Source organism: Puma concolor, chromosome D3, assembly GCF_028749965.1.
Source record: "Puma concolor isolate L17-30 chromosome D3, mPumCon1.1.hap2, whole genome shotgun sequence".
Lineage (NCBI taxonomy): Eukaryota > Metazoa > Chordata > Mammalia > Carnivora > Felidae > Puma > Puma concolor.
The window spans coordinates 26,189,297-26,217,095 of NC_141678.1; the positions used below are offsets into that span (position 1 = coordinate 26,189,297).

The window sequence follows — 27,799 nt, forward strand, 5'->3', positions numbered from 1 at the left end:
GTGATGGGTATTGAGAAGGGCACCTGTTGGGATGAGCACTGGGTGTTGTATGGAAACCAATTTGACAATAAATTTCATATTTAAAAATCACAAAAATAAATAAATAAATAAATAGCACCTTCAGTAAGTAAAAATAAAATGCTAAGCCAGGAGAAGGCAGAGTGCGCCATAGTTTAATTGGCAGAAAATTTTTTTTCCCCCTCTCTCAGTGGTGCGGAAAATAATGGCGGTATCTTAGATTTAATGAAATACAGTGGCTGGGCTTTTCTTCAGGCCAAGCTGAGAATCCTAAGAAGCCGGACCTGACATCTGCGGGGCCCTCCGTCCCAGGGTCGAGAGTAGGTTTCTTTACCTTTACACACGGGCAGTGGCCCGTTCCAGTGGGATGGTTGTCCCAGGAGGCATCGAATGGTCACTTCGCCCATGAGCTCAAAGCCTTCGTAGCACATGAAGGTGAGGGACTCTCCCGGCAGGTAGAGCCTCTTGTACAGGATTTGGTACCCATTTTCAGGCAAGCCAGGGTTATCACATGCCAGCGACTCCTCCGCTGAAATGCAAGCCCAAAGCAGCTCTGATGAGACGATGCAAGTCTGTGGGGACGCCCACTCGCAGCCTGTCTGATCTGGCTTTGGCCGGCCTCTCCGTTACCATCTCCCCGCATTCCCCTCACATCCAACTGGTTCCCATTCCTCAGATCCATCGCCCCACCTCCCACCTCCGGGCACATGTGGCACACGGGCACGGGCAGATGGCCTGGGCTGCGGAATCTGGGTTAAAATCTGGGTTCTACTATGCACGAGCTGTGTGACCGCCAGCAAGGGCCACACTCTCTCTGAGCCTCAGTTTTCCTCATCAGTCAAATGGAAAGAATGGTAGTATCTCTCTCACAGGGATGTGGAAGATTAAATAAGACAATGAGTATGAAGTGTTTACAGCATGTTCTTGGCAGGTCACGGGTGCTCGGTAAATGATGGACGGATGGCAGTGTTGTTACATTATGAAATACTCTTCTGGTGCCTTCCACCCTACCTGCCCACCCCGCCTGGGTAAGTCTTGCCTTTCAATACTCAGTCCCCATTTCTCCTCCTCCAAGAAGCCTTCCCCGGTGCCCTCTACCCCAAATAGAGTCACTGATCTTTCAGTTCTTCCTCCACCCAGCAGTGAACACGCTGAGTGTATTTAATTATTTAGTATCTGTTTCCCTCCCTGGGGAGGAGCTCGTCAAGGCACGCTTGAAGCTCAGGGTCTGCTCTACAGTAGGACTATCCCATGTGAGCCTAAAGTATACAGTAGGAGCGTCATAAATGAGGCCTGGCAGCTTATGACTTCTTGGGGAGAGTTGAACCCATTCCTAGTTTAACCGATCCCAGGCTCTGGACTCCATTTTTCCTGCCCGTGACATAAATGGCCTTGGACAACACCCCACCCTTAGCTGAAACGTGGCTGGGCAATGACATTCCCACTCCGAGGATATACCCACACTTTGAAATAAGATCATCTAAGGCAGGTTTTCTCAACGTAGATGCTACTGACGTTTGGGGCTGGGTAATTCTTTGTGGTAGCCATCCTGGCCTTTTCGGCTGTTGAGCAACGTCCCCGACCTCTACTCATTAGCTACGGGGAGCACCCTTGTTGTAACAACCAAAATTGTCTCTAGGAACTGCCACTGACAAATGTCTCCGGGGGAGGAGCCAACTCATCTCTGGTTGAGAATCACTGATCTAAGCTTTTAAACAATTCTGGTTGCAATCCGTGTGAACTTCCCCTGTTCTTTCTCAGGGATACAGCTGAGTTGGACTGACGGAATTAAACATAATCGCAAACCTACCCTCATTTCTATTTTTCTCTGCATTTCTCCCCTCTCCTTAACCGTAGAATTGTTTTTAGTATTTATTTTTGAGAGAGAGCCAGAGCGCACGTGGGGGAGGGGCGGGCAGACAGACAGAGGGAGACACAGAATCCGAAGCGGGCGCCAGGCTCTGAGCTGTTAGCACAGAGTCCGATGTGGGGCTTGAACTCGTGAACCGCGAGATCATGACCTGAGCTGAAGTCGGACGCTCAACCCGAGCCACCCAGGCGCCCCCCCACCCACAGTTGTTTTTTTTTTTTTTTTAAGTTTATTTATTTATTTAGAGAGAAAGAGGGAGGGGAGGAGCAGAGAGAGAGGGAGAGAGAGAATCCCAAGCGGGCTCCACACTGTCAGCGCATAGCCTGACACGGGGCTCGAACTCACAAACCGTGGGGTCGTGACCTGAGCCGAAACCAAGAGTTAGATGCTTGAACAACTGGGCCACCGAGGCGCCCCTCAGATTCCCTAAGTTATTGCTATGGAATGGTTTGTAATATACCAAGCAAGGAAGCACTGAAACCGTGTGGTAATTAGCAACCAATGTTACTTGGGCGCCTGCCGTTCGGCAGACTCATTGCCATGAGCTTCCGTATTATGCTTGGCATGATCATTCTTTCTGATGAGGACGCCAGTTTGTTCAGAGTCACACAGCTGGCAAGTGGCAGGGCTGGGACGCAAACACGGACCCGCGGGGTTTTAAGTCCTGTGCATTTAGTGGTTCTGCTGCAGTGGAGGGCTCTTCTTGTGGGTTATCATGAATTCCTCCGAGCTACTGCCTTCTCAGAGACAGGAATTTCTAAATGAACACGGGCCACCCAGCTGGAGCCGGCATATGGGAGCCAAGGTGAGGCCGCTGGGGATGGTGCAGCAGCGGAAACTTTTGCTACGGCCACAGTAGCCCACGGGGGGCTCTGCCCCGGGCAGGCAATCTCCCCGCCTTCCATCCGCAGTGTTCCGAGGGCAGGGCTGTGAAGAGCCAGGGCCTCCCGGGGAATCCCTAAATGCCTCCCTGGGGTGCCACCCATACAACCCTGGCCGAATGTGTCGGACCCACTACTTTGGGTGGTGTGGTTCGTGTCTTCCGGACAGGAGCCTCAGAAGCCATGCACCATGTCACTGGCAAAGGAGGGAAGTCGCAACAAAAGCCTCCAGGTGCAATAAAGACCACATTAGTACCGCCAACAACAACGACGACCGTAATAGTAACAAGTGCTGTCATTGGTTGAGCGGGCTGGGCCTGAGGGATGCAAAATCCCACGGGATACGATCCTACCAAGTAAGTCACGTATTCGATTCTACGAACACATAAAGAGATCATTTCAATACACTGCCACCAGTGCCGTGATCGGCGAAACTGTAGGAGCCATGGGAGATCACAGGAAGAGAAACAAGACCTAGCCTAGGCAGTCAAGGAGGCCTTCCTGGAGGCGGTGATGCTGGGGATTTATTATTTCCTCCACAGACCTATCCTTCCTCCTTCCCTTTACAACAGACCTCAGGCTCCACGAGAATGTGGATCATGTCTGTTTATACGTCCCCACACGGTGCACGGAAGCACCCCCGGGGGTGCCAACGTCTGAGATTGTTTAAAAAAATTTTAAAAACAGACCCATGGGAGCTGTTCCAACATTAGATAGAGCTACATTCTTTTTGACGATGCCCCGTCTTTGCAAAGCTGGGTTTTCTGCGGTGACTATGGGGAAAAGCAAAAACTATGATAAAATCAGTATGGAATGGAACGGAAGGGGCAGAGTGCAGCCTGTTGCCAAAATATGAGAAATTTGGTGGAGCCCAAGAGGCACCCACATCCCTGTAGCTGTGACTCTAGTTATTTAAGAATGCAATTAAGATCAAATCTTTTCATATGCGCGTTACTTTTTCAAATGACTACGGAGTTGTGAGTATATAGGCTACTGACGAAGCTGTTTGGACCAGACGACTTAACGAATGGAACCGTGAGGTATTCTGGCCCAGGGTATTTACCCCAAAAAATTCCTGAGATGGCAAAGGGTACTGTGAATTGTGAGGGTTTGGACGTGCCTGTGCCCGCATTTGAATAACCAAATGGACTGCTTCCAACCGCCCCGCCTGGGAGGGAGTATCATACCCTTTTTTTTTTTTTTGCAGCTGAGGGCTTTGAGGCCCAGAGAGGGCAAGCTACTTGCCCGAGGTCACCCAGCAGAGCTGGGGGTACGGGCCTGGCTGTGAATTCCACATACTTCTACTTTTGCTTGACCTGTCTGTCCTTAAAGGCACGAAAAGACATGGTTTTGAGTCCCCGCTGGACCCAGCTATGGCCTTGAGCAGGCCACCCTGAACAGGAACCGGAGACAGCCAGGGCTCTGTCTGCTTCGTGAGCTTGTTGGTGGAGGACCTTTGTCAAAAACAGAGCGCTACAACTTTGCTCGGAAGCTGGGACTCTGCAGAACGATCAGGGTGGGAAACGATGCTTTTGGGCTTAGGCTTGGGTTGGAATCCTGGGTTCCCCCCTCCCCTGCTGTGTGACTTCGGGAGAGCTGCCCATTCTCTCCGGGCCTCCTTTGCCTGCTTTTAAATGAACCCACCTACCACCCGTACGTGTGTTCCAACCGTCTGAATGCTGGAGAAAGGCTTGCAGGGCAAAGGAGCCCATCCAGTGGGGCTGGTCCCCCCCGTTCCGTAGAGGAAACACTCCCAAACTGTGGACGCCTAACACACGCATCCTTACAAACACCCTCAGAACCTAATACAGCCTCCCTCTCTCACCCTGGGCCCCCCCGATGCCAGAACCTGACCATCCTCTGCCTCGAACCTCCTGCCGGGCTCGCTTGCCCGTAACGGGTTCCTCTTTGGGCTTCCGGGAGCCTCGCATGTCTCCTGACACCCAGCTTGGCTTGTGACTCATTAGCACGGGTGTCAGGGAAGCCGGCACAACGGAGATTCTGGGGTGAGACAGTCCCGAAGGGAGGGAGGTGTGCGCCTCTCAGAAACCCAGCAGCCGGTGTAGCTCAGAGGGTCTTTGGAGGCTGTGCCTCATTAGTGAAGTGCCTTTTCTTCCTTCCTTCCTTGCTTCCTTCCTATCTTCCTTCCTTCCCTTTCTTTCTTCCTTCCTTTTCTTTTTCTTTCTTTCTTCCTTTCTTTTTCTTTCTTTCTTCCTTTCTTTTTCTTTCTTTCTTTCTCTTTCTTCCTTCCTTTTCTTTTTCTTTCTTTTTTTCTTCCTTCCTTCCTCCCTTCCTTTCCTTTTTCTTTCTTTCTCTTTCTTTCTTTCTTTCTTTCTTTCTTTCTTTCTTTCTTTCCTTCCTTCCTTTTCTTCTTTCTTTCTTCTTTCTTTCTTCCTTTCTTTCTATGCTATCTTCACCTTTCAGTACTTTTAAATAAGCTTTTATTTTTAGCTTCTCATCTCTGGGTCTCTGCAGCTTGACTGGTTCAAAGTGTTCTGATCACCCTTACAGTCACCAGGAGGAAATGGGAAATGCATTTGGTTTCCTGGGCTGCTGTAGCAAAGTGCACTTGACCAGGGGTCGGGGGCGGGGGGGGGGGGTGCTTTGAACAACAGAAATGTATTGTCTCACAGCTCTGGAGGGTAAAAGTCTGAGGTCAAGGTGGCCACAGGGTCACGTTCCCTCTGAAACCTGGGAGGAAGGATCCTCCCGTATCCCCACCTGGCTTCCAATGGTAGCTTGGGCAATTCTTGGTGTTCCTCGACTGGTAAGCCTGGAATCACGCTCTCCCTGGGTCTCCATGTTCAATTTCCCTCTTCTTCTGAGGACACCAGGCACTGGACTGGTGCCCATCCCAGTCCTGTGGGACCTCATCTTCCCTTGACTACCTCTGCAAAGACCCTAGTTCCAAAAAAGGTCCAAGTTACGGCATCGGGGGGCTAGCCAACACTTCCTTCCAGGAGACACAGTTCTCCCCATAACGTGGTGTCCACCTGGCCCAAAGGTCTGGGGACTAGGAAGGGGATGTGCCTGCGGGTGAGGGCTTAGGGCCATGGGCTATCACTCCACTGGGACATCCCTGCACGGGTTTGTACCCTGCCACCTGCAGCGAAATAAGGGCGAGGGTAAAGCTGGTGGTAGGCACCCTGGAGTCCAAGGCCGGAATCCCAGCTCTGCTCATGGAACAGAGTTGTGACCTTGATCACATGTCCCTGTGGGTCTCAGTTTCCCTTCTAGGCACACATACATGCATCCACGCATTTACATATATATACACAGTATGTGCATTCACACACCTCTATGTTCACACGCGTATATAATCTGTTTAGCAATGTGTTTCGTACATTCAGTCGACAAAAACTGTAGTTACCTATTTTCCCATCTGAGGCCTGGTTTCTTTAGCATATTTGCACACACACACACACACACACACACACATATATATGCACGTTCACAAATGCGTATCATGTGGTTAGCACAATGTCTTACACAATCGATACATAATGACCATTATTGTCTGTAAAAGGGAGCCAACGTGTCTTGTGTCTGAATTACCCATCAGCTGGATACAGCATTTTACCTCCGAGATGCCCTTAGCTCTGAAATTCTAGGACTTGGACTAAAGAGGCAGACGGGGACCCAAGGCGTGTGGTCCAGGATTCTTTGTTCCGTGGGAACACCGAACAATAAAGTCTCCCTTTTCTGTGCAGAAGCCTTTAATGGTGATGTAGCCGTACTGGCAGCTTGGAGCCTGCCTGGGAGTCTCTCTCTCCCTCTCTCACTCTTTACCCCTCCCCTGCTTGCACACGTGCACGCGTGCTCACTCTCACTCTCCCTCTCTAAAAAATAAATAAATAAACACTAAAAAAAATATTAGCGGGGCTGACGGGTTCTCAGGTCCACATATTTATTGTGTAAGGCTTTCCTCCTTCTGTGTAGCCTCTTGATTTCTCTAAGCGATGGTTCTGACCCCTGGCTGCACATCGAAACCCCGGGGGAGCTCTGGAAAACCCCAGTGCTTGCACTACGCCCCAGGCCGGGAGCATCAGACTCTCCAGTGAGTTTTAAAACTTCTCGGGTGATTCCTTGTGCAGTCAGCCTGAGACCCCTGGACCACCGCCCTCCACCTCCCCAGCTTGGCAAGAAAAGAATTCCTCCCTTGTCAGAGTGACTTCGGAAGCCTTTTTGCTTTTTATTTTTTTATGATTAAGAAAGCCCATAAGTCTTTTCCTAACCCAACATTTGTGTTAGGGGTTTCACACAGATAAGGCCAAAGAGAGTTTAAATCGGCCTGTTTCGTGTCCTGTGGACGACCTGATTTTCAGCAGAGGCAGGCAGGTCTGGGTTTGACCCTGGCCTCCACTATTAACTGGCTGTGTTTCACGGGGCAATGACTTGACTTCTCTGAACCTTAGTATTCCTCTTCTTGAAATGGAGACAACAGTACAATGCCCACGAGGCTACCTGAGGCGAAGGGAGGTGAATCCATAAATATTACTGTAAACGACATGATGTCCGATGCCTTCAATCTGCCAGCTACGGCGTGGGATAGTAATAATAATAAACCCTCCCGAAGGCTGGAATGCGTCCTCCTAGCAGCCCAGCCCTCCACCACGAACACGAGGAAGCGGAGCCACTCAGGCATCAAGTCAACACAACAGGACTCACAAACGCAGTGGGGCAGGCGCGAGGTCCAGATGGGCGTGCCGGTCTCGCGGCTGTAGCAGGTCAGAAGAGAGCTCCCTTCCAGCACAAAGCCCGGGTTGCAGGTGTATTGGATGGTGGTGCCCACCAGGAGTACGGGATCCGAGATTAAGCGGGTTGAGTGGTCCACTTCCCCGGGGTCGGTGCAGTACATGACTAGGGTGAAATCAGACCGGGAGGGCGTTAGGGCTCTGGATGATCACAGGTTTGCTGAGAGCTGCGGGATGACGTGGGAAGTTTCCTAACCCGGTTCTTTTCCTGTTTGGAAGATCATGCACCTGAGCCCATCAAAGGTGGTTGGAGAACAGGCCAGGATGAAACAGATTTGCATTTAATTCCACTTACAGGAAGCAGCCCAAAGAAATATTTGCATCAGGCCCCAAAGCCCTACGTACGAGGTTGTACATCATTGCACCATGATTTGTAATGGTACAAAAAAAAAAAAAAAAAAAAAAAGAGAGAGAGAGAGAGAGAGAGAGAAACAGTGCAGATCCTTTGACAGGGGAAGAGTTAAATACGGAACAGCCATTCTATAGAATCCTGAGCAACCACCGAAGAGAACAGAGTGAGGAGCCCTTCACTGCTTTCTTTGTGGTGCTTGAATCTAGCAAAACAAGCACCCATTACTTTTCAATTAAAAAATCAATAGACATAAAAGGAAGACAGTAAACCAATTAAAAAAGAATGAAGGAGGACCACGTGTGACATGAAAAAGCGTCTGGATTTCTGAGCTGCAAAACGGCAGGCACCAGGCACTTTGTACACGGTGATCCCTGTTGTGGCAAAATATCGGTCTCTCCAGCCGTTTCTGTAGGGATATCTCTCTGTCTATGTTTGCACGGGACACATGCACATACGTGTATCTGTGTAACACACACTGTGACTGGAACAGCACAGAATAAACTTTTAAGAGCGGCATCATTTCTCGAGGGTGAGATCATGAGGGATTTTCACTTTGTACCCCGAAATGTTGCTACTGGTTGAGTGCCGTAAGGAAGCACTTGCTGCTGGGGTGATGTTAAGATTCGGTTACGTGCATCTTTTAATGTCAAGAGTGTAGTTTAAGCGATGAACGAATGAAAGGCAGGCACCAAACCACACTCAGGACTTCTCAGGGGAGACCTCACTGTTCTGAGGACGTTCTGCTGTTCTCATTTCACAAAAGAGAAGCCACCGAGGCAGGTTGGTGGATCTCGCTCGGTCTTAGATGTGGAGCCCTGACAGGCAACCAGCGTGGGAACATAAACGCTGATACCCAGAAGGGGCCCGGTGCAGATTCACTGGCTTTAATTTGTGCCTTTTTTCTGGTAAAAATTGAGACAGTTGAGAGTTTCCCACAGACAGCTAGCTTAGTCTCCTCCAAGCCTTTAAAACTCATTAACGTGGGGGCGCCTGGGTGGCTCAGTCGGTTGAGCATCCGACTCCGGCTCAGGTCATGATCTCGTGGTTTGTGAATTCGAGCCCCGAGTTGGGTTCTGTGCTGACGGCTCAGAGCCTGGAGCCTGCTTCCGATTCTGTGTCTCCCTCTTTCTCTCTCTCTCTGCCCCTCTCCTACTCATACTCTGTCTTTCTCTGTCTCTCAAAAATAAATAAACGTTAAAAAAACCCCTCATTAACGCAATGTGTATCATCATTATTATTTAAAACATCTAAAAATCATTATTATTGAAAATTAAAAATTATTATTCAAAAAATTTAAAAATCATTCCTCAAAAAATTTAAAAATCATGATTATTCAAAAACTGTAAAAATCATTATTCAAAATATTTAAAAATCATTATGTTTCAAAAAGTTAAAAGTCATTATTGTTCAAGAATTTGACAAATCATTGTTACTAAGAAAATTAAAAATCATTAAGACATGTATATTTAAAACACTGTTTATTTTTTAGTTAAAAATTTTTAATGTTTACTTACCTTTTTATTTAATTTTTAAAAATGTAGAGTTTTGAGAGAAAGAGAGAGAGAGCACGCACAAGTGGGGGAGGGGCAGAGAGAGAGGGAGACACAGAATCCGAAGCAGGCTCTGGGCTCCGAGCTGTTCTCACAGAGCCTGACGCGGGGCTTGAACCCATGAATTGTGAGATCCTGACCTGAGCCGAAGTCGAACACTTAACTGACTGTGCCACCCAGGCTTCCTATTGATTTATTCTTTTCATGTTTATTTTTGAGAAAGAGAGAGAGCATGAGCCAGGCAGGGCCAGAGAGAGAGGGAGACAGAGGATGCGAGGCTGGCTCTGCACTGACAGCAGAGAGCCTGGTGCGGGGCTCGAACTCACAAACCCATGAGATCATGACCGGAGCTGAAGTCGGACGCTCAACGGACTGAGCCACCCAGGAGACCCCGAAACCATTTAAAAAATCATGACGACGTAGATCATGTTAATGTGCCTGTGGTATGTCTCACCACACGTGCTGTCCTCCCTGTGGGCTTTTCATTTTCTGTCCCGATTCACACACGTGAACACAGACACTACGTAGTGTCGGGGAACAGGTGTTTATGCAGCCCATTCTGTGGATTTCTAGCAAGCTCTCTCCTGTTTCTCCCCATTATAATTAACTTTCCTTGCCACTGGAATATTTCTGACAGGGATTGCCTGTAGCCCTCCCCTCCCCCCCAACCCTTCCCCGATACCCTCTTTCTCTGCTGACACTTAATATTTCGTATCGTGCAACTGCTCACACTCCAGGCAGGCCGAGCGGGTCTCCCGAAGTCTCCCCAAGGGTTCCCAGCAAATGGCTGCAGATTGGAGGCTTGTGTAGGAGGAGGTAGGAAGCCAATGGTTAGTGGGAAGAGACCACCCTCAAATTTACCTCCCCCACCTCCCACCAACTAAGGCTTCGGTGTACAAACCAGAAGCGCTTTCTTCTTGGCTGGCTTCTCGAGACACCAGACGCAGCTGTCACCGGCCACGCCTGGCCCTCACGCCTGATGTCATCTTGCAGCCAAGCAAGACCAATCCAAATGGGACCTGGGAGCCCCAGTTCGAAACTCCTATCGCAGGTCGCTGGCTTCATCCAGGTAGCCACCATTCCAGCCTCCTGGGTGCATTGGTCTTGCTTTGCTGCAGCAGGCATTTTAGCGACCAATCTGAATGACATTTTAACGCGGGCTTACATTCCCGCGTACCGCACTCCCACTCCTTACTGTCTCGCACTCAGTCTATTTCACTCATTTCCATCATCTGCCAGGCTTCCGGAGGCACCTGGGTCTGACAGCCCTGCCCTTAGAGCCACAAGATGACAGCTGGGAGCAGTGCCAGTGAGTTGGTGGGGTAAGAGGGAGGCCAGACCTGACAGTAAGTGATTCTGCGGCATCTACGTGAAAAATACTCCACGGGAGGGACTCACCACCCCCTGACCTAGAAGAAGAAAACTGGAGGGCTCTTACTTTTCTCGCAAAATGGGGGGTCGCTGCTCCAGCTGAGGTCCCACTGGCAGGTGAGGGTGTCACTCCCCACGATGTCATAGCCGGGGTCACACTGGTAGGTGATTCGGGCTCCTCTCACGAGCTCCGTGTGAGAGGTGGTTTTCCAGCCGTTCTGGATCTCGGGCAAGTCTGAGCAGGAGTCATTCCTTGACACCTCTTTAAAACAAAAACATCGTCCTTGGATGAGGAGGTGGGACTTCCTACGTGGGGTTCCCTTCACAACGTCAGAGGAAAGGTGCAGACAGAAGAAAAGGTCTCCAGAAAGAAGAAACCCACTTCAAAAAAATCCCTTAAATTGCAAGAACTCTGCTCCAGCGGGATCTTTACGATGAGCTTTTCCCCATGGGCCACTGCGCCTATCAAGCATTCTTTTGGTTTGACAAAGTCCGTGTAGGATTTAGAACGAGACAGAATCCTAGCTCTGACACTGACTAGCAACATGATTTGGGGGACAGCCACTTCTCTCTGGGTCTCGGGTCCTCCCCGTCCATGATGCCCGCCCTCACCCCATTATTCTCACCTCCAGGGATTCACACTCTCCTGTACTCCCCGCAACACCGAACAGGGCTGATGTGCACAGCCAATGGACTATTATAGAAGTGATAATGTGTGACTCCGGCACCTAGATCATCAAATATGTTGACAGGCTCTCCTCTTGCTCTTTGGAGAAAGCAACTGCCACATTGTGAGGATGCTGAGGCAGCCCTCTGGAGAGATCCATGTGGAGAGAATCTAAGGCTTCCCGCCAACAATGGGCATTGACTTGCTAACTGCATGAGTGAGCCATATTGGAAATGGTGCTCCCAGCCCCAATCCAGCGTTCAAATGAGTGCAACCCCAGCTGACACCGTGAGTACAAACCCATGAGAAATCCCAAGTCAGGACCACCCAGCACGAACTCCTGAATTCCGGACCCACAGAAACTGTGAGATCATAAACGTGCACTGCTAATTTTAAGGGGTGGGGATAATTTGTTACACAGCAATGGTAGCTAACGCTCCCAGCCTCATCCTAAGACGGTCTGTAAGTACATGGGTCTGATGGATTTGTGATATATATTTTTGCAATCCGGATTAAGAGAAACACTCAGCTGTGGAAATAAAAATAATTATTGGTGCATTCTTCCAATCATGTTGCAAACCATCAGCGAACGTTAACTGCACTCCCAAAATATGCTACCCCCAGCTCATTACCATAGAGTCTTCCCTTGGAATAATCCCGCTTTCCTTCGGCAAATCCTCGTTACTGAGCCAGCAACCCAAAGCCTGACCTTGCTTCCAAGTGCCCACTGCACAGATTTTTGAGAAGCGAGCTAATGATGCTGTGCAATGAATCCGCAGCTCTCATGTGCTTTTGCGGAAAGCAGAGTGTACCTTCGCCGTCCGCAGGAAAGTCATTCTGAGAAAAAAGCGATGGCTTTTCCTGGGATTTCATCATGACTTTATTTGGGGAACAGAGATCTCACGGGTGTCTGCCAGAGGAAGGGGAGAGGGAAATGGCTCCTGGAGGTGCTTCGTGGGGAACAGGAGCCTCTATATTTAGGCCTTTGAAAAATCAGCCAAGCCTGGGATTTAGGACACAGCTGCAAATGTTCAAGCTATGGATGAAAGGGGAGAAACGGGGGCAGATACTGGATATATGGTTTGCCTTGTGCCAAGTGCTCGGAGGCGGAGAAAGGTTTGCTTGTCTGACTTTTCAGTCCGAGTCAGCATGGCTACATGCTCCTGTGAGACCCACCGTCTCCTTTGCAGTGCTCACATTCTTGATTATCAAGTTGGAGCCGCCATGACTCAGATCTTGGCCCCAACGTTCACTAATTAGCTGGCCTTGGCTAAGTCACATAGCCTTCCTGTTCTTTGGTTACTAGACTCCACCCCTGGAGACCCTGATTCAAGAATTTGCACATTTACCCAGCACCCCAGATGGAGGTTCCAGCCTTATGGGCCCTTAACTTTGTTAAGAATGAGAAAGCTGGCCTAGGAGTTGGAGGACCTCCCTTCGGGTCTGTCCTTCTTTTAGAAGCTGTGTGATTCCAGTTATGTTGATAAACATCTCTGAACCTCACTGTCCTCAATCATAGAGTTGAGATCAAGAATTATGACCCTGGGGGTGCCTGGGTGGCTCAGTTGGTTAAGTGGATCCTGCTTGGGATTCTCTTTCCCTGTTTCTCTCTCCCTCTCCTGCTCACATTTGCATACACGCTCTCTCTCTCTCTTTCTCTCACACTCAAAATAAATGAACTTGAAAAAAGAATTATGACCTTGTTTATCATTTAAGGCAATGTGAAAACTAAATAATGTGCATGATATGACACTAAGATGAGTTAAAAAATTTTTTTTTTAAATTTTAGAGAGCGCAGGAGTGGGAGAGAAGGGCAGAGGGAGAGAGAGCGAGAGAGAGAATCTTAAGCAGGTTCCATGCTCAGCATGGAGCCCAACGTGGGGTTCGATTCCACAACCAAGAGGTCATGACCTGAGTGGAAATCAAGAGTCAGATGCTTAACTGACTGAGCCACCCCAGCACCTCACTAAGATGAATTTTGTATGGTTTTATTGATTTGTTTGACTAAGATTTTGTGAGCACTTACTATATGCCAGGCACTAGGAATATGAGGATCTGAAGTCATGGTCTTAGGCTTATGGTCAAGAGCAGCATCATGGTCCAAGTTTTGGGCAAAAGAAAATACTCAAATGCACTGAGTACATGCCTCCATTAACCAGTCTTATGCTCATGGCAGACATCACTAATCGATCATCACAATCTCTTTCTTTGAGTCAGACCAAGACCTCCAATCCTCAACACAGACTCCCAGGAATTACTGTCATTTGATTGGAGTTGACCTACAATATGGAGCATATTTATTGCCCTAGGATTGGAGGAATAAACACACAAGTGACTAATATCTTTTTGAAAAACTCACCCATCTCTGCTTTTTTATTTCCTTGCCTCCATGAACTTTGGCCACAGACACCAGCAAAGCACAAGAAACAGTGAGGAGAACAGTTCTTTGCTCCTGTCTGGGCAAAGCTGAATTATGGGAGATCAGAATCATGTAAGCCCCGTGTGTTTCTGTAGAAGCTTCTGCCAGCAGTCTTAGCAGATTAGCCTTGGCCGCATTGCAGAGGTGGGTATTGGCCTAGAGATCAGTCTAGGGGCTTCAGAAATCTCTAGATGGCCGTGGAAACCCCTGACCCTTCCATGTGACCTTTCAGTGCAATGAGAATTGCATCTATGCCTAGTTAAACCCAGGATAGTAACGACCTCCCCCATGCCATAGCAGACGGCAGTGGGCGATCATGTCATTCTTCTCCCACTGACTTCAGGCGTGGCCTCCTTGGAGTTCTTTTCCACATGATCTTCAACACAGATAGTCACAAGCAATTGACAGCATCAGGATTAAATGCAGAAGCCCACCTGCCATCCCTGTGAAATCGAGCATGTGTTTCTTTAACAGAAAGAAGAACACAACTGTTCTCTTTTTGTGTTACCCACATTAGCCAGGCTCTGTGTCCCTAAAACCCCACTGGCCTCTCCCACGGGGGCAGCATGTGATCCTGACATTGTTAACGGGACCGCCTCCCCCACTTTCACCAGCCAGAGAAAGAAAGGCAGGGAGAGCTGTCTATTCATCCTTGGGTCCTGGTGCCTAGTGCAGGGCCTGGCTCAAATGGAGAGACTCTTGGGAACCAAACTCTCTGGAAAATGGAGATAATGAAATAAAATAATGTATGTAAGAGTGCCTGCCAAGTGCAAGTCGTCACGCAAATCTAAAGTTTCAGCTTCAATAAATAGGAACACCTCCTCCTCAAGATAGTGCCAAAGTGAACATTGGCCAGACTTCCGGGTTAACCTTGAGCAGCCTTGCACAGGGTCAGATTTCCGCCACCAGGCTGAATGCAGTTTTGGAAGGCTGACTCAGGCACCAGAGGGGACAAATGAGCAAAACCATGACCTCATCTTCCAACTGGGAGGCGGAGGGGTGGGCAGGAGGAGAAGAGAGGGCTAAGGAGAGAGACTGAAGCCAAGCCACCAGAATCTCTCCTTCCAAAGGCAGCTGACTCTGGAGGGCACCTCGCCTAGATAGCCAGCAAGAGCTGTTCTGCTATGCCCAGATTCCCCCTCGCCCCAGTAAAAAATGGAGAGCCCATGGAAAGTGGCAGCAGTAACACTCTGAAAATACTTAGCAGTACAATCAAAGGAAGAAAAGGCCCCAGAGAAAAATAAAAGAGAACATCAACACTTGTGTCTGCCTCTCTGAGAGTAGCAGAGCGGGAAGGGATGAGAAATGTCTACCAGCCAGAAACGAAGAAACCAAAAAAGCCAGGGACTTGTTTTCACATGCATGCGGCTCTTTGAGGCAGCCAATGGTCAAGGAAGGGGCTTGTATTTTAGAGGCAAGAGGTGGTACACAGAAGACGCTTTATATTAGGATGGACGGGCAAATCTTCGAGCCAAGGGGAAGAGGGAACCAAAGACACGGAATCTGGATCAAGCTAGAGGGTCTTTGGTGGTGGGCATGGTAGTGGGGAGACTGGAAGAATGAGAGCTCCTTTTATCCCCCTTTTCCATATGGGAAATCGAGGTGTCCACCTAGCTCCTAGGTGACACAAGTGAGTTTTCCGATTGCTGGCTGCATCTTGCCCATTGAAATCCTCAGGGCACAACCACCCACCATCTTGGATGCCAAAAGAGGTTAGGTCTTGAGTACCCCCTGGTGTCTCCCAAGTTCTCTGCTATTGCCAAGAAGATCAGGTGCAGAGAAACACTAAGAGTGGGGATTCAGGAAGCCTGTGGGTGAGCCTCAGGTGTGCGAGACACTGGGACAGCTGTGGTTCCATCTCCTGGGATGGGCAGAGGGACAGGAGCAGCAGCGGAAACTCCTGGGTGGTGGTAGGGGTGGAGGTAGGGATGGAAAGAGTTCTGTATGGGTCATGTTAAATCTGAGATGCCGGTTACACATGCAGAAGGGTAGTTAGCAGGGAGTTGAGTAGATAGTTCACGGGAGAGGTCAAGGTTGGCGGTGTGAATTAGGGGCCAACGGAACACAGAGAAGTATTGCTTGCAACCATGGGACTGGACGACAGGGCACATGGGTGAGTCTAGACAGAGGACAGGACTCAGGACGGAGTTGGGACCCTCCAGCATTCAGAGGTTGAGCAGAGAAGGGTGACTGCCAGCAATGAAGAAGGGGGGTTCATAAGTGGGGGATGAGGAGGGAAGGCTGTGGATGGAAGAAACAGTAAGAAGAGAGTGTCGGATGGTTGAACGTGAACTTAGCCTGAACTTCACAGCAGGTGTTTTTTTGGATTTTGTTTGTTTGTTTGGACACGAAGGGGACAGAAATGGTTTGGAAGCCGCATTGAAGATCAAGGAAGACTCCTCTTGCCTCTCTTATGTCCTGCGGGACTGGAGGTGGAGGGCAAGTGCCTTCTGCGTTCAGTGGGGCTGCAGGGGAAGAAGAGACCTTAGGAAGAGCCAAGCTTCAGGTCAGGCAAGCTGATGGAGACGGGGCTTTGAGAAGTCACAAACACAGGAGAGTTTGCTGATGATATAAAATCCCAGCTGACTACCAGGGGAACACTGTGACTCTGAAAGTCATGAGGCATTATCTACTGAGTCCTGGTATGAAGCCTCTGGAGCAGCTATCAGTTTTTCCATTTTACAGATGACAAAAAGGCTCAGAGAGGCCAAGCAACTTGCCCAAGATTGCACAGCCACTGATAGCAGCACTAAAACTCAAAACCTGGTCCTTCCAACCAGAGAGTCCAAATGCTTAAACACTACATACATTTACTGTGCCAATACAGCACAAACCCCCCACAAAGACTCATCTAGAAGAAATCATCTGAACACACACACACACACACACACGCACGCACATACACAAATTGATGGGAGGAGACACTTACCTATGTAGTTCATGATGAATCCCTGGCCCTTCCCAAAGATGAGGCCGGCAGGGTCTGAGTGGAACTGGATGGTTAGGTCTGGCGTGGACGAGTACAGCTTCTGGGGGCCGCTGTTCCCAAGGTACTGCCCCAAGATGTGAGGCATGACCTCATCGCCGTCATAGATAGTCAGGATGTCGCTGTTGCTCAGGTTCAGGCTTGGGGGCGGGACAGAGAGAAGAGGAGAGGTCTCGTGAAACACAATCACGGGTGCACAACAAGCCTTTGATTTATTTTTGCAGGCAACACACATGTTCCTGAGGCATCCTAGGTAGCAGGTGCCGGGCTAGGAACCTGGGGGGAGGGAGGCATGGATCACAGATGCGACCGGGGCACGCTGATCCTTCCCACGAGCACACACGGTGCCTGGGTTTGGGGAGGGACTGGGCTTTTGAAGACTCACGCAGGAGATGGTCTTTCCTGCAAGGAGGTCTTTGCACAGTCGCACGCTGCATTGTTGGTAAAACTGCCTCCAATGCTGGTGACGCTAAGTGCCGGGCACTGGACTACATGCTGGGGGTGCGACACAGGCCTTTCATCCTTTGATGCAGAGCAAGCTGCCTGCTTGCTAATTAGAACCTGCATTTTCATGTCAGGTGAAATGATCCTTCCATTCATCATGTGGCAAAGTCCTCAAAATCAAAGCCAGGTATCTATTCTGTGTAGGGGATGGGGCAGAGGGTGGGATGGGGGCACCTTATTCATGAAATGTACTCAAACCTGCTGTCAATATTCATAACAGGAAAGGATGACACACTGTCAAAGATGTGAATGAAAGAAAGCACCTTGACACTAAATATCAGGACTGCAATGGACAGTTAATAATCCAGAAAGCACTTCAATGTGCCAGAGAAACATGTGTTATGGTAGGTGTGCCAGATAAAATTGATCTCTGATTGAAAGAATGCCAGATAATTCAGTGTTGGCTGGAGACAGCTATTAACTTATGCCTCTTCCCTTCTATTCTCCTTCTTCCCTTCCCTTTTACATCTTTCCCCTCTTCTTGTGTCTCTCTCCCTAATATTTTTGAACACCTACTAGATACCAAGCTGTGCTCACAAGAACCACAGAGGGGTGGTATATTTAGACTAGGAAGGAAACCAGGTCTTGTGGTAGCAGTTACAATCAACACACGTGCAGAGAGAGGAGACTGGGGGCATCATGGCGGCCTCCCTGGAAGAGGTGATGCTTCCTGTGGATGCTCAAGAAAGCCTGGAGGACACAGAAGGCTGGAGGGCTGTAGGATCCAGACCGTGAAGGGCTTAAGGAGCCAAGTTTATGTGTTTGAATGTCATCTTGCTTGGGATGAAAGCAGCTAGACACTGCCTGAGGAGATGCATTCCAGGAAGTGGCCCTGAGCAAAGTTCCTGGAACTCATGCAGGAGTGACAATAGCTATCCCTTGTGACAGCTTCATCCAGTGCCCATGGGCAGGGGTGGTCAGGGAGGGCGGAGGAGGGTGGAAACCACCCATGGTGGTGCTTCCAGGAGAAGGAACAAAAACGACAGAAACACAAGGAACACTGTGGAAGTGGTGCTCACAGAGGGCAGGGGGTGTATTTTATTCCCCATCATCTCTCACATTTCTCAGGCAAACTTGCCCAAGGGCTGATTTAGGGACGTTCTAACTGTCCCCATAACCTCCATCGGCTTCCTTGGCACCACTTTCCTAATAAAAGCTGTCCGCTTGCTTTGCATGTGTGGCTTCAAGACAGAGCCATAGACTCATCATACCCTCTGCCAGTTTCCAGCTAAGGCTATCCAGCCTCCAACCCCTATTGTACTGAAATTCCGGAGTTGCCGCCTTCTCTTGCACATATCGTAGGTGCTCAATATACGCTATGGTATGAAAGAGCCTGCCAGAAAGTCTATCTTAGAGCAGAAATAGTGAGGTTGATGTCAGCTCTTGACCTGTGATAGGGAAGAGCCTCTTAACTCTAAGAACCATGAAAACATCAATCGTTCGTGAAAGGGGCTGGATTAGGCTGGTGTGAAACGTGTAGATCACCGATATTTATTCCGAAAGCTGACTTCACAGCCGGTCTGCTGGTAACAGTGGGTTCCAGAGAGTCTGCAACTTGCCTTTACTCTATCATTCATTTCAATGCTCTAAATGCAGTGGAAGCATCTCCAAGGATGCAAATAGCTTTCATTTGAAAATCCTAGCATCGCTCTTTGTCCTTTGTAAAGCAGGAAGCTGTGGTGCGCTGGAAAGAGCATGCTGCCTTGGAAATCAGAAAGCTTTGGTTTGATTCCCGGCTCTGATACTTGCACGGAGGGCATGTGGTTTTTCTGATGTTCCTTGTTTGTGAACTGGGCTTAATATTTCCGGTCTATGTCATGGGCTTTTGGAGTGAGATAAGGCATGCTGAAAACGTGGGATCAAATTCTAAATCCACTGACAGCACCTGAGCAAGTCTGGTCAAGTCATTTGAAAGTTCTGTCATTATGAACATCACCACCATCACCCTCACCACCATCATCATCACCATCACCACCACCATCACCACCATCACCACCATCACCATTACCATTGCCATTATCATCACCACCATCATCATCACCACCAGCATCACCACCACCATCATCATCACCACCATCATCACCATCATCACCACCACCATCATCATCACCACCATCATCACCATCATCACCACCATCATCACCATCATCACCACCACCATCATCATCATCATCACCACCACCATCATCACCACCACCACCATCATCATTACCACCATCACCACCATCACCACCACCATCATCATCATCACCACCACCATCATCACCACCACCACCACCATCATCACCATCATTACCACCACCACCATCACCACCATCACCACCACCATCATCACCACCACCATCACCATCATCACCATCATTACCACCATCATCATCACCACCATTGCCATTATCATCACCACCATCATTGTCACCATGATCATTATCGTGCTCTCTTTAGATTGCTGTTTACAGCAGATGACTTCCATCAGTGGTTCTCAACTAGGGGTAGTTTTGTTCCCCAGGAGACAGTTAGCAATGTTCAGAGACATGGTTGTCCCAGCTAGGGGGTGTCACTGGGGAGTCAATGACTCCCATTAAACATCCTACACTGCACGAGACAGCCTTCCACAACACAGAATCATTTGGTTCAAAATGTCAACAGCGCTAAGGCAGAGAAACACTGACTTATGTGAACGCATGCTGTAAACAGTGTGCAATAGACTATTAACTGCAACTTCTATTGTCCTGGGATTCCAGCAGAAGTCCCCTGAGCTAAGAATAAGCAAATAGGTTCCGAGTATTCCTACTTTTGAAAGCGCTATTGACTGAAACTGGGTCCTCCGGAAGCAGAGCTGAGCAAAGACGAATGTCTCCTGGAGTCAGGCTGGTCTGGGAGGCCACCCCAGGCAGCACTGGTGAGGTGGTGAGGTGGGAGGAAGCGGAGGAGCTAATATATAGTCATGGATGGGAGAGTTCCACTGTGGGCCCTGGGCTCAGTCCCGCAGGAACAGTCAACAATGGTGTAGAACATACCTCGGGGGAGAGGGAACTGGGAATTCATCCTCCAACCCTGATCCCTCATTGGCTGAGGGTTGCTCTTAAGTGTACCAACCCCCAGCACTTCTGGCCTGCCCACGAGGTGCTTGCAGTAGGAAGCTATGGTAGGTACACCGTGGCAAGTGCTGTAGGACTGAGACAGGGTATCCATGGCACCTGCTACTGCATCACTTCTGATCTGCGCCCTTCCCCCTCTCTAGCTTATAGAAGGCGAAGCATTTATTGGGCTGCTAAAGAGGCTTGCAAGAAGGACCTACTCAGTGAGTGTCACTCAGGAGGGGGTACTAAGGGAGGGGAGAAAGTGTTTCATCTTCACCTTAAGCCTGGTGAGGAGGGCTTCAAGGACACTTGGTGGCTTGGCAGGTGCCTTTGGGACTTGGGGACCAGTGACTGACTGCATTTGATGCTCATCAAGAAGAGAGTAAGGACTCTCAGTCAGACTGGAGCTGCCTGCCTGCCTTGGGGGCAGAGAGAGACAAGAGGGGAAAGGAGGTGTTGGGAGTGAGCTCCCCATCACTAATGAAGTAGGGACAGGAATCATATTTCCTGGGTCCAGATGTGGACCCTGAAGAAAGGAGCCACTGTGGGTGTCCTTAAAAGTGTCCCCCATCCTGAAAGGGGGATGGGATCCATCCAAAAGGAAAGCCAAGAGCAGCCAGACTCAAGAGACGTTGCCCCCATCAAGTTCCCCACGACAGAGAAAAAGCCCAGCATTCTGTATCTTCCGTGATGTGACCGTGCTGTCCAATCAGGCTTTTTTGGGAGTAGGAAGCAGTTCCCCCAGGCCCTCCCTACTGCAGAATTCCCAGCCTAAGGAGCCCTGTGGAGGGCGCGGGGAGTTTGAAAATGAATGATGTTTAGGGCTTTATGGTTAGTAGACTGAGCCATACTTGTTATGACCAGAAGACCTGTAAAAACTAAGCTTTCCCCCCAAGAAGTGCAAAAACAAAAACAAAAACAAAAACAAAAACAAAAACAAAAAACAAAAAACAAAAGAAAACAGACCATGAATGATGGGGCAGTGAAAGAGTAAGCTTACTCTCTGCCTTATCCTTCTGGATCCACCTTCTTTCTCCCCCGCCCACCTCAGAAGACAAGCCTGCGTTTCGCTTGCCCGTCCGGCTATATTTAATACACGGAGGGCATCCAAGGTCCCCACCGCTGGACTGTTCTCAGCAACCGAGACAAAAATGCAGAATTAACAGCCAAGAGACTGGCCATGGGGCACAGCAGGGGCCTTCCATCGAGGACTCCAGTGAGACATCGGCCAGATAACAATCCAGGGAGGTGCTGAGAAATCAGGGTCAGTTTGACTCCAGAACAGACATGGGATGGATAGATGCTGGCAGGCAGGTGGGTTTGAGAGGACTGGAATTGGGTGTAGGCAGGTCCTCTGCAGGGAGGATGCCACAGGGACAGCCCCTGTCTCCTCCAGTCCCTCTATGGGGCCAAAGGGCCAGGCTTTCGTGGAGTTCCAACCAGGAGACCCCCGCTCCTGTGTCTCCTTCTGCCCCTGTCTTTAGTTTTTCTCCATCCCCCTTCAGTTGGACCATAGGGAAGCACCTCCTTGCCTGGCCCCAGTCTCTTTCCTCGGCAGCCAGATGAATCCTTCTGAAACAATAAATCTGGTCCCTTCACTGAACGGATGAATGGAGAAGCAAAACGCAGCGTATCCCTACAACGGAATGTCATCCAGCCATAAGTAGGAATAAAGCATGGACGCATACTCCATCATGGATGAACCTTAAAGACTTTCTGCAGAGTCAAAGAATCCAGTCTCAAGAGGCCACACAGCGTATGATGCCTTTGATAAGAAATACCCAGAATAGGTAAAGCTGTAGATACAGAAAGCAGCTTGGGGGTCAAGCTGCTGGGAGGAAGGGAGGAAGGGAGGAAGGGAGGAAGGGAGGAAAGGAGGCTGGGAGGAAGGGTTGGGGACAAACAGAGACGGCTGGGTGAACAGGTACACGGTCCGTTTGGGGAGGATGAAAAGTGCTTTAAAATTAGACGCAAGGGTTGGTTGCACGACAGTGTGAAGGTACCCAGTGCCACCGAGCTGTAGAAGTTGCCGACACCCCCCATTCTTCTTTGATATGCTGGTTTTGCCAGAATCAAACCCTGCACCACAACACCCCTGCACTGCCCGATGAGACACTCCAAAACCAGCCCGTGGCCGTGACCTGCTGGGTTGTAGCTTCCTCTCCTCTCCACCTTGACCCTGCTCCAGGCACATCCTGTAGCCCCTTCCGGGGTCGGAGCAGTCATCTGGGGGCACGCTATCCAGGGCCCCCACTTTTGGCATCCCTTTTCACCTTTCCAGTTCCAGTCTCTACTCAGCCCAACAAAACCACCTTTTGGGCTACCTAATGGGCCAGATATCTGAGTAATGATCTCCCAAGACCCTCATTTAGCTTTCAAACAATGCTCAAGCACTCAAACAAGAACTCCACACGCTAACACCGAGGATCATCCCTGTTTTAACAGATGAGGAAACTGAGGCTCACGTAAGCGTCAGACCCGGGACCCTAACCTAGGTCTGTTGGATGCCAAAGCCCGAGATGTGAACCATATGTTATACGATGTCCCATGAAAGCCACATATACGTGTCTCCAAAAAGTGTGACTAGCTTCAGTCTGGCATCAAGAAATTTGTGAATAGACCATTACAAACAAAATCTGCAGGATGAGGAAAAGCCCCGTCGCACTGCCCCTGGGATCCTGCTGAGCCCTATGTCCTTATGACATCATTGCTAAAGGTCATTCGATTAGACCCATCATTTCAACCTTCTTTTTTTTTCCTACCAAGGTAATATTTCTTCTCTCTAACTCCTTGTTTTAAAAGACCATCTCCTAAGCATTTTGCATTTCTTGATAACAATGATATCTGGTTCATTTTGTTGCCATTATTGATGGTATACAATCGGTTATGTAATAAACCAGCATTAAACTGGTTACTTAGTCTGGGGGGCTTCATTTTGGTAGATAGGAGATTTCTGTTAAGGTTTTTTTGGGGGGGCATATTTAAAAAGACACTGGGCACCTGGCTGGCTCAGTCGGTGGAGCATGTGTCTCTTGATCTTGGGTCGTGAGTTCAAGCCCCACGTTGGGTGTAGAGATTACTTAAAAGTAAAATCTTGGGGCACCTCGGTAGGCTCAGTCGGTTAAGTGTCTGACTTCAGTTCAGGTCATGATCTCACAGTTCGTGGGTTCAAGTCTCGCGTCAGGCTCTGTGCTAACAGCTCAGAGCCTGGAGCCTGCTTTGGATTCTGTGTCTCCCTCTCTCTCTGCCCCTCCCCTGCTCACACTCTGTCTCTCTGTCTCTCAAAAAAAATGAATAAATGTAAAAAAAAATGAAAAAAGAAATCTTTAAGAAAGAAAGAGTCTGGGGAGGACGCATAAGAAACCAATTACCGTGATGGCCTCTGGGGAGAGGCTCAGAGGAGGGGGTTGTTTGCTGTTTCCACAGTAGACTCTTGTACTTTTGGATTTTGAATCATGTGGCTGTATTACCTCTTCAGAAAGGATAAAAACAGCTCAAGGGACCCCCATTATTGCTTTCATTAGGGTCTAGAGAGCCAGAGAGGTTTCGGCGAGGAATACGAGTTTGGTTCTGACACAGATGGGCAAACCTTTCTCTGGAGCGGTAATTCTCTCGGCCAGCAGAGGGCGGTGTGCGCCCAGGCATGGTCGCGATTCCCATTCCCCTGCAGCAGGTGCCCATTCTTGCCTCAGCCAATCAGGGGCCCGGATGTGGGGGGGAAGGTGGTAGGTGAGCTTTATAACTGTTGAGCTGCCGCCATTAATATTCCACAGAGGTGGTAGAAAGCAATGATGAGCAAGCCACCTTGCTTTCCTTTATTCCTTTTTAAACAAACGGCTGACCCTCGCTTAGAAATCTTTTTTTTTTTTTTTTTAAAGATTTTAAAAGGCTTTCCCCGGTGGCGTTCGCAGGATGATTTGAGCTAGACAAACGTAGTTGAAAATGTCTAATGGTTATGTATTTATTTAAATGTGGATTCGAAAAATATATATATATATATATATATAAATATACGGTCTGCGCATCACACTTCTAATTTCATGGACATTATTTTGCTTAGGGTAAGCCAAGTGAAAAAGCAAGCCAATTTATATGCAGTTTAAGGCGGGGCGGGGGGAGATAAGAAGTAGCTGGTTAATAGAACGGGTCTGTGGAAGAAGCGACATTAAACGCACACAAGAATGTTCAGTTTTTCAGCCTTCCTGGACTCCCAGGGGGTCCACGGTCGGGCCCACAGCTCACTTCTGCTGTCTCAAACATCTTTGTACACCAGACCCTTTGATGCTCCTAGACCTGCCTTGGCCCAGGCTGGTCCCTTTATTTGGAAGGCCTCCCCTCACCTCTCCGCTCGACAACATCTAATTCCTCAACATCCCTCTGTGCTCCCGACCCCATCCTGCACTGACAGCGATATGATAACCAGTCAAGGTTTCCATAAGGCTCCTGATGCCCGGAGCTCTTCTGAGCACCTCACACATCTTATCCTCGGACGAACCCTGGAAGAACTACTATCCTCACCCATATCACAGAGGGGGCAAACTGAGGCACCCGGTGGTGAAGAAGCGCAAGGAGGCTCAAAGAGCTGGTCGTATAGGGCAGCCAGCCTCCAAATCCGTGTGGTTGGAAGGCAGAACCTCTCTCATCTCCCACACTGGGCTGGCTAAGTTTCCCTGAACCGTACCCACCTCTCCCCAGTGTCCCCGGGGCCCAGCACAGGGCTTGGCACAGGTGAGACAAATGTCGTTTTCATGAATTATGGTGAATTTTCCTCCATTTTCCAGATGGGCAAACTGAGGCTTAGAGGGTTTGCATGACTTTAAGAAAACACTATGTTGCAATTGAGGCAGGACCTCCATGGGACAGTAGAGATGGTGAGGAAATAAAGTATAGGATTTAAATAAGGGAGAAAAAAGAGGGACCCAAAGCCCATAAATGCAGTTTTAGGTGCGTTCAAATTTCTCTTAAAAGACCTCTCCAGAGTTCTCTTGTGTCTGTTTCTCATGGGGTCCCCTCCACCACAGAGCGATGTCATGAATCCCATTTTATAGAGGAGGAAACCGAGTCCAGGAAGGCCCAGGTCCCAAGGCCTCCGTGTGCCTTCATGATGCCACACGGCCACCGCTAAACACCCCTCAGCACCGTGGAATTGCTGAAGGTCCCTTTGGCCCAGTGCTCATTCGGTTTCAATTAAATTTGATAAAATGGCAGACGGGACAAGAAACCATGTCAGCTCCAGGGAGGACACGGAAAACCAATCTTTCTGGCCCCCTAAAAGGACACCGGAGTGCATAAAAATGAGTGGTTTTCTAATTTCCTTGTTTGTGCTTCCTTTCCTTATTCCCTCTCTCCCCGAGATATTCACCAGGTGCTTGTCAATGTCAGGCTCAGGAACCAGCCCTCTGCTGCTGGGTCTCAGTCCCTGCTGCACGTGAAAAGCTCTGGGGAGATTTAAGCACTCTCGATGATGCTCAGGCTGCACCCCAGACCAATGAGACCCTCAACATGTCAAGGGGTGGGCCCCCGGGTCAGTGTCCCTGCAAACTCCCCAAGAGGCTGAACCAGGACCCAAAGGCTGGTTCGCTACTCTGCGCTGTGGTTTCAGAGGGGATGACACCCAGTCTCTGTTCTCCACTGCCTTTCCTCCTTTCTCTGGTTTCTCCCCCTGCCCCCCTCTCCACCAATGCCCCTCTCATACCCAAAGAGAATGGGACGGGTTACAGAGGCCCGTCCTCTGGGACCACCCATGGGCCGAGCTGCTTCTGATTTCCACATCCCTGGACTGAGCCATCTCAGAACGCGGCGGGCAGAGCTTGGTCAAGGTCAGTGTCAAGACATTTCACAGCCAGCATTGTGGACCGGGGAAAAACCCAGCAGCTCCTGGCTTGGTTTGTCTCCGAACAAGTCAGTCCTCAACCATCCTGTGAGTTTGCTCCGTCTTGAGAGGCAGTGGTAAGAGACTGGGTTCTGGTTCAAATCCTAGCGGTGCTGATTTCTAGCTGGGTGACCCTGAGAAAGTGGCATAACCTCTCTGAGCCTCAGTGTCCTCGCCTGGAAAATAGGGATAATATTGTGGGTGGCTGTAAAGAAGGTAGTTAGGGCCAGGAATTCAATTAAAAGAGCATCTTTTGTCTTAAAAAATAGTTATGATGAATGACATAGCCTGTAAAGGCAGGAAGGGAGTGTGGTAAGGGGGTGTGGCAACAAAACCCGGTGTCATGAGATCGCACAGGGGGCCACCCCCTTGGCCACTTCTCTGCTCTGGGGCTATGGACAAGTCTCTTGCCCAGCCCGGGCCTCAGTTTCCCCAGATGACAATCCCCAAATCCATGAACCATAAAACAATGAATTAGCAACGGCCATGATTTCCTCGGGCTTCAGGCTTTCCTCCTATTCAGAGGGTCGGACCCCACATTTTCCCCACTTCCTGACTCAGCGGCAGTGAATGCATCACCGTGGGAATACCAGGATTCAGACATAGGTTGGTGAAGCCTGGGTTTCTGGGACCCAAGAGTGACCACGCACAGACCTGTGGCCTTTCCATCACTTCCCTGTGTGGAGATGCCCACACCTCTTCCTCTTTCTGGGGAGGAGCTTCTCCAAATTCATAAAATTCGGGGGCTCTCCGGCCTCTTTCATTAGGACCTCTAAGTCAGGGTGCAAAAGCTGACCTTGAGAGAGCATGATTGAGGGTAGACTGGGATTTGGGGGGGGTGGCAATGTGTATATGTGTGTGTGTGTGTGTACAGGGTGTGTGTATATGGGGTATATGTGTGTGTGTGTGAGAGAGAGAGAGAGATGTGTATGCGTGTGGGGTGGCCATCTGCACACATGTGCGCACACACACGCGCAGGAGGGGGCCCTGGGCTCTGCATGGCTGGAGGAAGATGTTTCAGAGCTGTCCCCAGCAGGAGCTGACAGCTGCTGGATGTGTCCCTGTCATTCCGAATCCCCATCCTGACACACACATTGAAGGCATCACTTGTAAAGCCTTGGTGTGGTTCATCTGAGCCACCAAAACACTGCCTGTAAGCCCAGTGCTGGGTTGGCAGCGTGGGCTCTGCCCGGGAAGTGTCCCCCAGGAAAAAATGACCCGTTCAGAACCTCGAAGGCTCACCCTGAGCTCTCCTGGGAGGCACCAGGCGGGCGCCCCGGGGCTTCCCCGGGTCATGGCTGTCAGAGGAGCACAGACAGGGCCTCTGGCCAGCACGCACTGCCTGGACCGCAGCCCTGCCCAGCCGCTGGCCTGCCCAGAACTCTCAAGGGAGTCTGGCTGCCGTCAGGATCACGTCGGTGCCACTGCGCAGAGCAGGGCCAGGAGGCGGTGCAGGCCACGAGCTCAGTGTCACA

General features: G+C 49.7%; 1 protein-coding gene across 1 annotated transcript in view; it reads right to left on the reverse strand.

Moving 5' to 3' along the window:
• SEZ6L (seizure related 6 homolog like) overlaps positions 1-27,799 on the reverse strand; it is a 181,580-nt gene that overhangs the window by 11,739 nt on the left and 142,042 nt on the right. The window contains 4 exon segments of the mRNA XM_086682196.1: positions 353-547; positions 7,438-7,629; positions 10,864-11,058; positions 16,812-17,008. Coding sequence (XP_086538322.1) covers positions 353-547; positions 7,438-7,629; positions 10,864-11,058; positions 16,812-17,008 — 779 coding nt within the window.